At 42.7% G+C, this 14,980-nt stretch overlaps 1 protein-coding gene across 1 annotated transcript in view; it reads left to right on the top strand.

The window, feature by feature from the left end:
* The window catches only part of dync2h1 (dynein cytoplasmic 2 heavy chain 1), a 407,325-nt gene extending 394,060 nt beyond the window's left edge, over nucleotides 1-13,265 (top strand). Inside the window, exons 95-97 of the mRNA XM_084065527.1 lie at nucleotides 9,388-9,469; nucleotides 11,467-11,583; nucleotides 12,583-13,265. Coding sequence (XP_083921653.1) covers nucleotides 9,388-9,469; nucleotides 11,467-11,583; nucleotides 12,583-12,744 — 361 coding nt within the window. The 3' untranslated portion in view covers nucleotides 12,745-13,265. The remainder of the gene's footprint in view (nucleotides 1-9,387; nucleotides 9,470-11,466; nucleotides 11,584-12,582) is intronic.
* Nucleotides 13,266-14,980: the final 1,715 nt, after the last annotated feature.

Raw genomic sequence — 14,980 nt, forward strand, 5'->3', positions numbered from 1 at the left:
GGTCGGGGAGAAATACACTCATTGTATCTCCAGCCAGTGCCAATCAAATAAATCAATAATATCAACCAGAGCTCTCGCTCTGGATGATATTAGGATGAATACATATAAAATAATGAATTGTTTGTTTTAGAAACACGCTGTGGCAGTCCCGCGATGCGTGTATATGTCCATTTCTCCCCGGTCAGCCCCTGTGTCCACGCTTTGAGACACTCTGAACCCAGCCATAAGTTCATACTGACATGCTGGGTCAGGCTCGGAGACCCAGTTCGCAAAATGACCATAGCGATTTTTATCATTTCAATAAATAAGCATAAACAAACTACTACTACTACTTCACATGAGCAATGTTGGTATAACTAAGAGATTTGATGGGGGGAATATATTTTACATACACAGATTTACAAATAAAAGACGTTTTCATGTAAAGTCACTTCCTGCTTTAGTGCAAGGAAGCTGCGGTGCGAGCGAGGAGAGACCGACCTACAGACAGAGAATATACAGTACAGGAATAAATATCAGATAAAAAATAAATAAATGCAATAAATGAATTTCATTGGCTTAAGCCATTACCAATGTTATGTCATCAAAATATTAGCTAATTAGATTAGCCTGATTACCCCTTTTTTATGTCATAAGAGAGAGCTAATAATGTGAAATATAACATTCATGAATAATGATTATTTTTTTTTTGGTGCCAACCACTCCTACATTTGACCGAGTGTGTTTGTATGTCCGTCCGTCCATCCGTCCATCTGTATGCCTGACCACGCCCTCAACAGCTGCAGCTAATTGCAACACAAAGATGGCTCAACCCAGCACGACAGAACGTCAGCCCAGCCCGACCCAAAGCCCGATACATAATTGACAAATTGGGCCCAGTCCAGCCCGAAACCTGTCATTTTTTTTGGACAAGCTTAATTGCTGCATGCAGCCTTTTTTTCTCATTAAATCTTGGTAATTTGTCAAGAACAGGAGTCATTCTACCCTTTTCCAACTGTCTTTATTTAAAAAAAACAGCTTGGAGCAAATAGGGCTATATAAATATATTAGGGCTGGGACTCGATTAAAAAAAAGGATCTAATTAATTAGAGTCTTTGTAATTAATGAATCGCAATTAATCGCATTTTAATCGCATACCAATATTTGACCTGAGAACAGTGAAAAGCATTTTTTTTAAATGGATTTTGGCATATGTCTTTAAGTAGGCCTACATGTACTCAAGAACTGTACTTAAGTACAATTTTGAGGTATTTGCACTTTGAGTATTTCCGATTTCTAATACTTTTACTTATACTTCACTATATCTCAGAGGCAAATATTGTACTTTTACTCCACTACAATTATTTGAAAACTTTTGTTACTTTGTAGATTTTGATCATTATTACAAAACATACAGTAAGCCCTATATCGGCCATTTGAAAATAGCAGATCTACAAGCGCAATGCATTGTGAGCTTGTAGATCTGCTATTGTCCACCACTGGAGGCTGGTAGAGTGTGTTGTTACTGTTGTTTTATAGTAGTTTAATTGATTATTAATACAAATCGCGCGCATGTGACCTGCACCGCATCGTGCACCCCCACAGAGCACCACTGGGGGGTGCACGATGCGGTGCGGGTCACACACGTTTTCAATCACAATTGTTTGTCTGAAGATCCATTCTATATGTCATGTTATGGTTTGGTAACTTTAAGTGGAGCTGGTCAGCTTTGTTTCGACTGGCTCTGACTGCGGCTGGAGTGACAGCCTAATTGATTTGACCTACTTTTGCGCACTGGAATGATGTAATTAATTATTTGGGAGCAGGTATGATTCCAATAGTATAAACATTTTAAACGGCTTTCATATACTCTATCGGATCTGATTAATATGACAAGTTGCTTATTGTGAACACAATACGCTACAAATTAATTAATATATACATTTATTTGGATTTTGGAAAAAAAGCCCGACAAATACGTGACCAATTGGACCCGGCCCGGCCCGGCCCTGCCCATCGGGTCCCGCCAGGGCCCCCTGGGTGCCACAGGCGCACCATTGCTCCGCCCCCTCTGTGTTCCTATTGGCTGGGCTTTAAAGAGCCATAAAACCACTTTCCCAGTATGGTTAACTTCAGAAACTTACTAGGTGCATTTAGACGGCCAATAGGGACAGGCTGTAATTGCTTACGCCCCGCCCCCTATGGCCAATAGGGACAGGCTGTCATTGCTTAAGCCCCTCCCCCTCTGTGCTCCTATTGGCTGGGATTTAAACAGCCATAAAACCACTTTCCCAGTATGGTAAACTTCCGAAACTTGCAAGGTGGATTTAAACAGCCAATAGAGACAGGCTGTAATTGCTTAAGCCCTGCCCCCTCTGTGTTCCTATTGGCTGGGCTTTAAACAGCCATAACTCCAGTTCCCGCCATGATAAATTTCCAAAACTTGCTAGGTACACTTAGACGGCCAATAGGGACAGGCTATAATTGCTTAAGCCCGCCCCCTCTGTGTTCCTATTGGCTGGGCATTAACAGCCATAAGTCCAGTTCCCAGGATGCTAAACAACCCAAACTTCCTAGGTGCGCTTAGACGGCCAGACAGGCTGTAATTGCTTATCTCATCAAAGGCACCACTCACTTCACACTGGGTGTGATTTTTAAAGATAGACCAGTGCCCGGTGTCAGAGTACCCATTGTACTGATTGATTGAATACTTTATTAAAATGTTTGTTAACAGTACGGTAGTACAGTTAACACAAAAAAAAACCTCGGGAGCTTGTTTCCATTGTGCTCAATTAATCAACATGATGTAGAATAGATAAGACATGGAGATGCCGGGGATTGAACCCGGGGCCTCATACATGCAAAGCATGCGCTCTACCACTGAGCTACATCCCCTTCCTTTCCTAATTACATTACATTACACTACAATCATTTAGCAGACGCTTTTATCCAAAGCGACTTACAATAAGTGTATTCAGCATAGGTAGGGAACGAAAACTACTAATCACCAGAAGTTTTAAGTGCATTTCCTGCAAAAACAAGCAACCAAGAGTATACCTAGCGCTAAGGTAAAAGTGCAATATATCAGCTACCTACTTTCTTAAACAGATGAGACAAAAATGACAAAATCAAATGAGCACGAGCTAAAACAAATAAGTGTATCGACTAAACAAGATCCAATAAAACAATACAAAAATAAAACAAGAGTTCGTACAACTAGTTAACAACAAGTAGGCCAGGCAAAGAGGAAGGGTAGTGTTTCCTAATTGGTCTATGTGTCCTATTTATTCCTATGTATGGAGATTTCTGTATCCGTCTTTCTATGCCCATTTATGGAGTTCAGTGTTAGACATATCCAAATGATATTTGGGCATGCCTGACACAGACATTTTAGACAGACCGGCTTATCTACACCATATTACTTTTAATATTAAGATAAAAATGAAAAAAAAAATGAAAAAAAAACAAGAGCTGGACATTCAGGGGTGGCAGTAGCCTGCCCCAAAAGCTCCTTGGAGAATGCGGGCATCGATCCCGCTACCTCTCGCATGCTAAGCGAGCGCTCTACCATTTGAGCTAATTCCCCATGTGTGCTGTCTCTGCTGCAGAACACAGCCAGCAAGCTGAGATCATAGCTGCTCCCCCCGCTCCCTCCCCCCCTCCCCCACACCTTTAAAACATCTACTGGTGGGGGCTATTAATAGAGCACCGGGGGAGCAGTTAAGGGTTAAGCGTCTTGCTCAGGGACACTTTGACACGTAGACTGGGTGAACTTTGGACCTTCTGATTTCCAGATAGCCTTTCCACCCACTCAGCTACTGCAGCCCTCCCCGCAAAACTGTCTGGAGAATGCGGGAATCGATCCCACTGCCTCCTCTCAGTGTCTCCCACGGAGCCTCGTTGGCGCAGTAGGCAGCGCGTCAGTCTCATAATCTGAAGGTCGTGAGTTCGAGCCTCACACGGGGCAGAGGATTTTTGTTCAGTGTAATAATAATGTAATAGCTGTGTAATAACAATGTAATAATATTGTACTAGTGTAGTAATAATACAATAATAATAATATAGTAATAGGCTACTAACTCCTAATAAGTAAGTGCTTCTGAAATTCATTCATGACCTTTTAAGGGCTAATAAGGTAAAATATAACAGTCTTGCAGTACAGTCAAAACAGATCTGCTACAAAGGATAACGCAAGGCCTATGGAGCTTGTTTCCATTGTACTCAATTCATCAACAAGACATAGAAAAGTTAAAACATGTGGAGATGCCGGGGATTGAACCCGGGGCCTCATACATGCAAAGCATGCGCTCTACCACTGAGCTACATCCCCTCCCTTAACTAACCTGACTCACCTTTTCACACTCCACCTTAGCCCATAGCACTTGCCCTAGCTTTGACGACCTTGCAGGTTTAAGGCTAAAATGCAACTTAGATGGCATGTTATGTAGACAGATGCCAGGTTCATTGTAGACAGAAATCCTGGCATCCTTTAGTGTGTATCGTTTTAAATACATATTATAGACTTTTTTATATTATGCTGTTTAGACTGATTATAGGTTCTTAGTTTACCTATGATCCTCGATTATGCCTATGCATTTGATGCATTACCTTGTGCTTGCCTTGCTTACTGTAAATCGCGCTGGATTAAGAGCATCTGCTAAATGCTTAAATTGTAATTTGACTGTCTCTTTGTATGATGTCTGTGCCCATATATGGAGTTATGTGTCAGGCATGCCCAAACATTGATCAGTCTATCTCAAAAATATTAGGTCTAACATAAAGTAAAAAAATAAACCTGAACAAAACAAGAACTGAGATGGACATTCAGGGGTGGCAAAAACCCCAAGAAAAGCTCCTTGGAGAATGCGGGCATCGATCCCGCTACCTCTCGCATGCTAAGCGAGCGCTCTACCATTTGAGCTAATTCCCCATGTGTTACTCCATGCTATACCATGCCACCTGTCATTTCAGAGCTGGGCTGATCGAATGACCCCCCCCCTGCCTCACCCTTTAAATGTTAAAACAGTTGGGGGCTATTAATACAGCACCCAGGGAGCAGTTAAGGGGAAAGTGTCTTGCTCAGGGACACTAGACATGTAGACTGGGTGAACTTGGGACCTTCTGATTACCAGACAGCCTCTCCACCGATCCAGCTTCTGCAGCCTTTCCCCCAAAAAAGGGGGGACGGGACCCATCAAAATTGATATGTCCATCTGTACACTCAACAGTTCATTTGTTCTCTCGCAATACCCTATGAAAAGCGCCTTGGAGAATGTGGGCATCAATCCGGCAACCTCTCAGCAGATGTACCCCATGCAGCCTTGTTTTCTTTTGGTTCTCAGTACATTCTCACCTAATGTGACAATAGTGTAATAATAATAATATGATAGTGTAATAATGTATAATGAGTAATAATAAGGTCCGTGTCAGGCATGCCAAAATATGGAGTCTAGGCCAGTCTATCTAAAAATATATATACGTTTTAAGTCTAATATTAAGTTCGAAATGACAAAAGAGAGAGAGAGAGAGAGAGAGAGAGACTAAACAAAACAAAATATCAGATATCAGAGCATTCAGGGGTGGCAAAAACCCCAAGAAAAGCTCCTTGGAGAATGCGGGCATCGATCCCGCTACCTCTCGCATGCTAAGCGAGCGCTCTACCATTTGAGCTAATTCCCCTTGTGCTATCTTTCTGCTGCAGTGAGGTCAAATCACTGCTGAGCTGGCCATTCAAAGGGGGTGAATGGCTCCCCTCCCTCCCCCTCCCCCTCCCCTTTAAAACTTCCACTGGTGGGGGCTATAATTACAGCACCCAGGGAGCAGTTAGGGGTTAAGCGTCTTGCTCAGGGACACTTTGACACGTATACTGGGTGAACTTTGGTCGTTATGATGACCAGACGGCTTCTCTACCCATTCAGCTAGCTGCAGCCCTCTCACCCTAAAAAAATGCTTGGAGAATGCGGGCATCGATCCCGCTACCTCTCGCATGCTAAGCGAGCGCTCTACCATTTGAGCTAATTCCCCTTGTGCTTTGTCTCTACTGCAGAACGCAGTCTTCCCTCAGTGAGCTGAGATCAGCGCTGGGCTATCCATTCAGCAGGGGCAAACGCCCCCATTGTTCCCCCCTTCAGACTGACACTAGTGAGGGCTATTAGTACAGCGCCCAGAGAGCAGTTAGCGCCTTGCTCAGGGACACTTTGACACGTAGACAGGTTGAACTGTGGGACGTTCTGATGACCAGACGGCCTCTCTACTCATTCAGCTACTGCAGCCCTCCCCCCAAAAAATGTTTGGAGAATGCGGGCATCGATCCCGCTACTTCTCGCATGCTAAGCGAGCGCTCTACCATTTGAGCTAATTCCCCAGCTGTATTCTATGTCTGCCTGAGCAGTAGAATACACACTACCTTCAGTGTTACACAAACATTGTGACTTTCATTTTCATTTTAGCAATGGGCTGCTGTTTGCTACTTATCAATAACGTAGGAGTTATGTCAGTTTTTGACACTTAACTGAGGAGAAGCGGAGGTTTGTTTTGTATGTCGTGGTGAGATACTGGCAGTTGTTAAGCCACAGTTGAGCCACATCCGAGAGGCTGTTGTTAGTGAAAGAGTGTCCCCTCCCCCGTTGCAGTGTAAACTGAGCCACATTCTTCATTCCCCTCCCCCTGTGGCTCTTAAAGCTGCAGCGTAAACAATCCCCTCCCCCGTCTGCTTTTAAAGCCACAAGTGCAGCCGAGGCTCCCATGCAGCCTCGTTGGCGCAGTAGGCAGCGCGTCAGTCTCATAATCTGAAGGTCGTGAGTTCGAGCCTCACACGGGGCAGCCAATGTTTTGTCGTCAAACGTTCACCTTATGTAATAACAGTGTAATAATTATGTAATAACAATCTAATAACATTGTAATAGCCTAGTAATAATAACAATAATTATGTAATCATACTTAAATAAATCACTAACTAATATACTAGTTAATCATTTTTTCTGATGTAGTCTATTAACTTTTTAACAAGCAAATGCTACTATCATTGCTTTATGACCTATTAAGAGCTAATAGGTTTGATTGATTGATTGATTGATGTACTTTATTTAGTAAGATATTAGAATAACAGTACATGGAAGTACAAATTCACAATACGAGGTCTACTAAACTGGAAGACTCATAAAAGCACTGAGCTTGAGGTCATGTACATGAGTAGATGTACTTAGTTACTATCCACCACTGGTAAAAAGAGCCATATTCTTCACTTCACTCCGCTCCCTCTCCCTCTGTCCGAGGCTCTTAACGCCTCAGTGTAATGGAGCCCCCGTTTGCAGGTCTTAAACTCACAGGCACAGCACATGTTCTCAGGCCTCGATGGCGCAGTAGGCAGCGCGTCAGTCTCATAATCTGAAGGTCGTGAGTTCGAGCCTCACTCGGGGCAGAGTTTTTGTTTTCAAACGTCTGCCCATAGCAGTACGTATTCATGAGAGAAGCTGTTGTTGAAGGGGTCTGTAAATTATAATGGCTTGTCATTTAAAACTCACTTTTATCATTTTATTCATGTTGTAGACAATTTACTGAGGATGATGGGCTAAGAATGTGACATTTTGCATGGATAGTGTAATAATAGTGTAATAGAGTAGTAATACTAATGTAAAAAAAAAGAGTTTAATATGGGTAATAATAATGTAATAATGGTGTATTTTTTCATAAAATCGTTTAACTAGTTAATTGTTTTCATTATGTAGGCTACTAACTGCTAAGGAATTTCTAAAACATGTGGAGATGCCGGGGATTGAACCCGGGGCCTCATACATGCAAAGCATGCGCTCTACCACTGAGCTACATCCCCGTTCTTCCCTTCCATGTCTATGTGTCCTTTTTATGCCCATATATGGAGATTTCTGTATATGTTTCATGTCAGGCATGCCCAAATATGGAGTCTAGGCATAGAGTTACAAATAACAGAGAGGGCACCGGAAATCCCCGCCCATCTACTTGCATGGAGTTGCTCACCCAGCGCATACTCCTAAATCGCCCCTTCTTCCTCGTTGTGAAATGTGATGGCCTATTTGGGATTTCTGTGACACGTTATGCGTTAACGCGTCATTTCCATACGCAACCCTGTGCGCAAGCTTGTGAGTCGAGCCCATTGGTCGAAAACCGTTTTCGCTAGTTTGTGACAGTGGCCCCAGGCCGTTTTAAGCTGCAGTACCTATGAATGGTCTGCATGTCGAATGTGCTTCAACCTCTAGGTTCTGGGAGCTTGAGTCTAGCTCCCAGAATACTGGAGATCCGCAGATCCGACTCCGGCGCATCACGCCCTCAGGTCCACGCCATTCAAGTTTGAAGTAGGTCAGTCCCATATATGGGTATACCCATATATGTGCATTGAGGTCAGATTGGCGGTTCTATACAACTGGATCTCCATATATCCCTATATATGGTTGGATCGCCTATCCGACAGATAACTTTGATTATGGGTGGGGGCACACTTTTTGATCCATTGTGCACGTGGCATCTTTGTATTTCTTCTAAAACTGGCGGATGTCACGGTCCGCTCCTCGGGCCGTGTCTGGCCGTGTACTCTGTCATGTTTATTTGGACTTTTTGCCCTTGTTTGTAGTCATGGACCTTTTAGGCCTGTTGCGTTGTTTTCTTGTATGTTCTTTTATTCTGAAGTCTTGTTGCAGTCCTTGGTTAATTGTTAGGTTTTGCATTTCTCTCTTGTCTCTTATTTTGTAGTATGGTTCGGTGTCTCCCTGTCTAGTTGTATTTGCCTGTCTGTCTCCTCTACCTCTCCTCCTCCCCTCCCCCCTCCTTCTTTCTTGTATTCTAGTTCACTGCACTGACTCGTTAACCAGCTGAGCCTCCTTAGCTTGATTGGCTCTGTAGCCTATTTAGCCGGCTTCTACCGGCAAGCCTGTGTTGGATTCTTAATTCACTATCACGGCGTGAGCCCCTTGTTTGTTCCTATGTTTAACCTCAGCTTCCCGTGCCGTGTGTTTAACTTTAGCCCCTCGTGTTTGAGGGTTGCCTTGTTTGTATTTGGTTTTGTTTCTGAACAAGTTTTCAAGAAAAAGCTTCAGTTTCTTCAAACCACCGTGTTCTCCCTGCGTTTGGGTCTTCTGCATACACAGCTGGCATAAAAATGAGCCAGTTGTAATATGATTAGTCAACACTGGTTTTATGTTTAGGTCTACTTACAGGAAGTATTGACTAACTTAGAAGTAGGGGACAGACACCAGGGACGTACAGAGATTTTGCACATTTATTGTACTAATTGGTTACTGTCAGAATACAGTGCTTTAACCTTTTAACATTTTTTTTTTGTTTTAACCAAAACATGACTTACCCCTACCCTTAATTGTATGATGATGATTAACTGATGACAAAGCGTAGTTATTGTAAAGTGTGTATGATCTGCAGGTCTATGGGCTGTTCAATGGACAGTCTGAAGTTTGTGACGTCCTGGAAGAATCCAATAACACACGCCAAGCTACAAGTCAAGGTACACACACACACACACACACACACACACACACACACACACACACACACACACACACACACACACACACACACACACACACGATTCATTGGTCATATCACTTCAATACTTTTGCCAATAAAAGGACCTTGCATAAGCCATTTTTCCATTAAAAGGTCAGAATGCACAGACAGAGGACAGGAGCGATTAATGGGAACAAGAGGGAGGAAGAGGTTTACACTGGAAAATCATCAGCGTTTATTTGACTCTGAGTGTGTAACCAAATGGGGGTCTATTTGGTTACACTTGTACACTCTTGGAGTTAAATCAACACTGATGATTTGACTGTGTAGGGTGGGTGCGGGTTGAAGCTACAGGGAGTAATCTGAAAGCAATGAGCACACACACACACACACACACACACACACACACACACACACACACACACACACACACACACACACACTCACACACACAGTTTGCATGTGTGTGCGTGCGTGCGTGACGCCATGGGTTCCCTTTACTGTCTGGTCTTCTGCGGAAAATCCCTGAGTCACTGCTCTAACATCACACTTAATTTAAACACACACACACACACACACACACACACACACACACACACACACACACACACACACACACACACACACACACACACACACACACACACACACACACACACACAGAAACACACAATGAGGTGATGAGAAGGGATTGGTTACTAGTCATCAGTCTAGAGATGATGTGTGAATGATGACATTATGATGGTAATGTACTTCTCTTCCCGCTTTCGTTCTCACACACACACACACACACACACACACACACGCACACACACACGCACAAACAAACACACGTACGTACACATAGCATGCTGTGTAATAGTTGCGAGGACATCAAAAGTCATTTTATAAAATAAATGCTTTTATTACACTAACATCCCTATTCTGGAGGCGAACATTCCGCAAAAAAAGATGATCTACAAGCTCTGTAGATCATCATTGCGAGCTCGAAGATCGGCTATTTTCAGTGAAGAGATTTGGTGTAGATGGAAAAAAGGAGTGGACCAAGTATTGAGCCCTGGGGTACACCGGTCAACTATAGTGTATTGTGTCCAAGTGTGAAATGTCAAATCTTAACCTGAATTCCACAGTTTACAGATTACACACTGTACAGACGCTATCACGTTCTGAAAGGAATGCTTCACCCATGTTCAATATACTGTAATTGGTCTTCACTAATGCTCATTATAAGAGGCCCCACTTCTGTCTACTCACTCTGTGTCTCATTAGTGGGCTTTGGACAGTTCAGAAACCTGCCTATCAATGGCATCATGAACGGGGATTCCAAGCTAATAGAAACTACAGCCTTTCTTTTCCTGGGAAGTTAGCATGAAGCCATTGTTCTTGCATTAATTGAAAGTTAAAATAATAATAAATACAGTGAAATACAGAAATGGTACCATGTTATATTTAGCCTTAGTGAGGACCAGTTGTATGAAGATAGGTTGAAAATGGGTGAAGTGGTCCTTTAATATGTCATTGTTTTATTCCAGTATTATAATACTACATTGTACTGCCACCACTGCAGTTGCTAAGTGACAGTGGCTGTGTTTATCAGCACGTAATAGCTTCTTAGTTTGCTCAGTTTTGACATTGGTGCTGAGAATAATAATGTATTTTCATGCATGCATTATGTCCTGCAGTAGCTTAGCCCACTTTGCTAACACAAGGTATTTTTACCCCCAACATCATCCAGGGCAGCAGCCGAAACAATGTAACTGAATCGTTGTTTACGTATACTTTAATGGATGTCTATCAGACGGCACTCAGGGGGGAATGGACCTTGTGTCAACGGAGCCAGGCCTGAAATTCAAATAAGGGACACCCGGCCGGGCGACATATCAATTACATATGACTCCAAATGCATTTTTAAAAAGTATAAACATTTTGCCTGTACTCCACTTCCTTGTATCCTCCAATCTTTTTTTCTGATGGTCCTGTCTTATCATCCTCTAGGTTGGGGGTCTTCAGTTGGAGGGGTGTAGTTTTGACGGGGTCCGTCTGTCTGAGAACCAACACGACTCACCTAGTGTGTCGGCCGTTCCACCTTGCTACATGGCCTGGGTCGCACAGGTACGCAACTGACTTTATGTCATGTTTTATTGTATTGTTTTATTTTTGTCACCGCCAGTATGGTGGAGAGTATGTTTTCGTCTCCGTCCGTCCGTGTGTGTGTCCGTCTCAGCGAAGCTAACATTGGTCAAGCTTCACGTGACACGTGACAATATGTTGTCACCAATGCTTTGATTGGCTAGCAAGACGCATGATGAAATAAAAACCTATAAATATCACCACGCACTTCAAAAAATCTTTTATATTTTTTGAAGTGAGCTTCCATCACTGTGATGACCACTGTTGTTTCTAAATATGAATGGGGTGTGATTTTTTGTCTCCGCCAGGAGAGTTTTACCCTCCGTGTGTGTGTCCGTCTCAGCCAAGCTAACATTGGTCAAGTGACAAGTGACAATATGTAATATAAATAGGTAAGACAGGATTAATCAGGAACAGTACTGGCGGAGACCTGTGCTCCGAGGAGCACATTTTCTAGTTATTTTTTTATTTTGTGGGATAAATACATTTGGGAATGTCATTTGTTCAGGTTTCCTTTCAGGATTACAGCCATTTTATGTAAATAAATTACAGCTTGACCGATATGTTGATTTGGTTGATTTGCTTTTTTGATGACTTTTCTGATCGCCAATCTACAACCCGCGTTGTGAGCTTGTAGATCGGCTATTTAGTGGCTATATAAAATAAAATACAGTTCAGTTTATATTTTATATTTACTTGTTTGCTTATTCATTGTATAATTAAAGATAAGATATTTTTCCAATGTGATTTAAAGGTTTTGCACTTTTATTTATAAAGGTTTTATTATTATTACTACTACTACAAAATATGGGTCAAGACATCAGTAATCGGTGGGCTAGACTGTCCAAAACGTATCTGTTTGTGCCACATTATGTCCTTGCTGCGGCCTTTTTCAAATCCATGCGTGTTTGTGTCTATGTGTGTGCGTGTGCGTGTGTGCCTGTACACTTGGCACGTTGTGTTTCCATGTCTTTCTCCCAGAGCTCCAGCGTCGACTCCAGCGTTGCAGAGGAGAGCATCTGGCTGCCGGTGTACACCAGCTCAGAGAGGACCAGGGTGGTGACACACGTATCCCTGCCCTGCGGCTCCAACCCCAGCCAGTGGATCCAGACCGGAGCCGCTCTCTTCCTCAAACAACAGTGATGGAGGCGTCCATTCCGAGTGGGAGGGAACCCCCTCAAGCTAAATGATTGATAGTTACTGTAGGAACCAAGTGCACTCTTAAAGATCTGGAACTCTGGAGAGCATACAAATGGAACCAAATGGACCTTTGGTTTCGTTTGTACGCTCTCAGAGTTATGGGTGTCTGTGGCCTAATGCATGATAAACTGGGGCTCCTTGAAATTAAAAAAGGTTGAGAACCACTGAATGTTATGACATGGGTGGTGCAACAAATTGGGGACATAGGCCATAGAGGTGTTGGTGACATCTGGGACTTCTATTGGTGTTTTATAGCTTGAAGACAGAATAATGTTATTATATAGGATTTATTGCAAACGGTGGAGATGCCTAAATTTTGCTCTGTCAGCGTCACGCCGAAAATAGCAGCTACACAAGGTCACGGCGCGTCGCATCCGCGACGGACTGAGTCTGACAGTGATGCTTCAATGTATTTTTTTGTATTGTATTTATTCTATTCAAAATAAAAGTGTGTTTAGCCTTCATTTTGTTTAATGTGTTCTTGCTGCTGGAACTCGTTGAGTGCAATTCCCTCCCTGGCTCTCATTAAGGTGTGTAAATGGAGCAAGCCTCCATTCTCCTCCTGCAATCCAATTCAAATGGACTTTGAAGGCGTGAAATGGCTTCGTATCAATGCACACACATTGTATCTGTCCTTCGCTCTTACTCGCTCTCCTAGGCACGCTCGCACACACTCACTCACTCACACACACACAGGTTGGTATTTCTATACCTGTGAGGACACCAGTGTTCTAGGAACCTCATTTTATTAATGCAATTTCTAGCCCTAACCCAACAGCACATCACGCTGTGACGCATTGTGAGCATGTAGATGTGCTATTTTTGGTGTGTGACACTGGCCTGCAACTATCAGGCATAACTATAACTCTAACGTCTGAACCTAACCTGAAGTACTGTATGTATTTCTCAAATTCTACTATACTTGTAGGGACATTTGGCCCTTACAAGCACACACACACACACACACACACACACACACACACACACACACACACACACGTGATTGGTTTTGAGTTTAGGCTGAGAAGAATCAGTGAGGCTTTGACGGATGTCCACAGGGCTACAACAGTCTGTGTGTGGCTCTGCTAAAGCAGTTGAGACTAAGGTGTGTGCGAGTGTGTGTGCGTGCCTGTGTGCGTGTCTACAGTACTTATATTTCTATACTTGTGAGTAAAAAATGTGTAATAAAATTTGAGAAGTGCTTGTTTTATGATTAAGAATGTTTTCATAGACAGAGACATGATTATTTGATTTTAAAAATATATTACATTACATTACAGTCATTTAGCAGACGCTTTTATCCAAAGCGACTTACAATAAGTGCATTCAACATAGGTAGGGAACGAAAACTACTAATCACCAGAAGTCTTAAGTGCATATATATGCATATATACGTATATGTTTAGATTAGTTTAGAATTAGTAACAGATTCCGGGGTTAGGATTACAATGAGACATTTAGAGGTTAGGTTTAGGGGTTAATGTTGGAGTTATGGCATTTATACTTGGGTGCGTGCCGGTTTCACACACCAGACAATTTTTGGCTGTTTCCAATACTGTCCTTTAATTTTGATGTCCTCACAAGTATATTAATACAAACGTGTGTGTGTGTGTGTGTGTGTGTGTGTGTGTGTGTGTGTGTGTGTGTGTGTGTGTGTGTGTGTGTGCGCGCATGCATGTGTGCTAGAGGATCGAGTGGAGGGAGGAGGGGCAGGTGTTGTGTGTGCACTGCAGTGTGACAAAATGGGCCTGAAATGGAACAGCAGGTTTTAACCCATTCAATCCGGGAACGCATCTGTGTCAATTTTGATTTATTTGGCTATTAAAAAAAGCAGATCTACAAGCTCATGGCGCAGCACCGAGTGCCGCGCGATGAGCTTGTAGATCTGCTATTTTTGAAAAATCTTGAAAATGTGTGCAAATCTTTGAATATATATATTTTTAAAGCGAACGTTTGTAACTCAAATCTTTGCTTCTGCCCTGGAATAAAACATTTTGAGACGTGGGTCCGCGCCAAATACATATCTAAGAATGTTTTCAAAGAGCTTGTATATCTGCTATTTTTGAATAGCCAAAGAAATCTAAAAATGACACAGATGTGTTCCCGAATTGAATGTGTTAAAAGAGAGAGGATTGGATTTGAGCAGAACACACAGCCCCTCCGGGTCACTACAATGAAA

The sequence above is a fragment of the Gymnoscopelus microlampas genome (genome assembly GCF_963454915.1).
Source record: "Gymnoscopelus microlampas genome assembly, chromosome: 8".
Taxonomy (NCBI): Eukaryota; Metazoa; Chordata; class Actinopteri; order Myctophiformes; family Myctophidae; genus Gymnoscopelus; species Gymnoscopelus microlampas.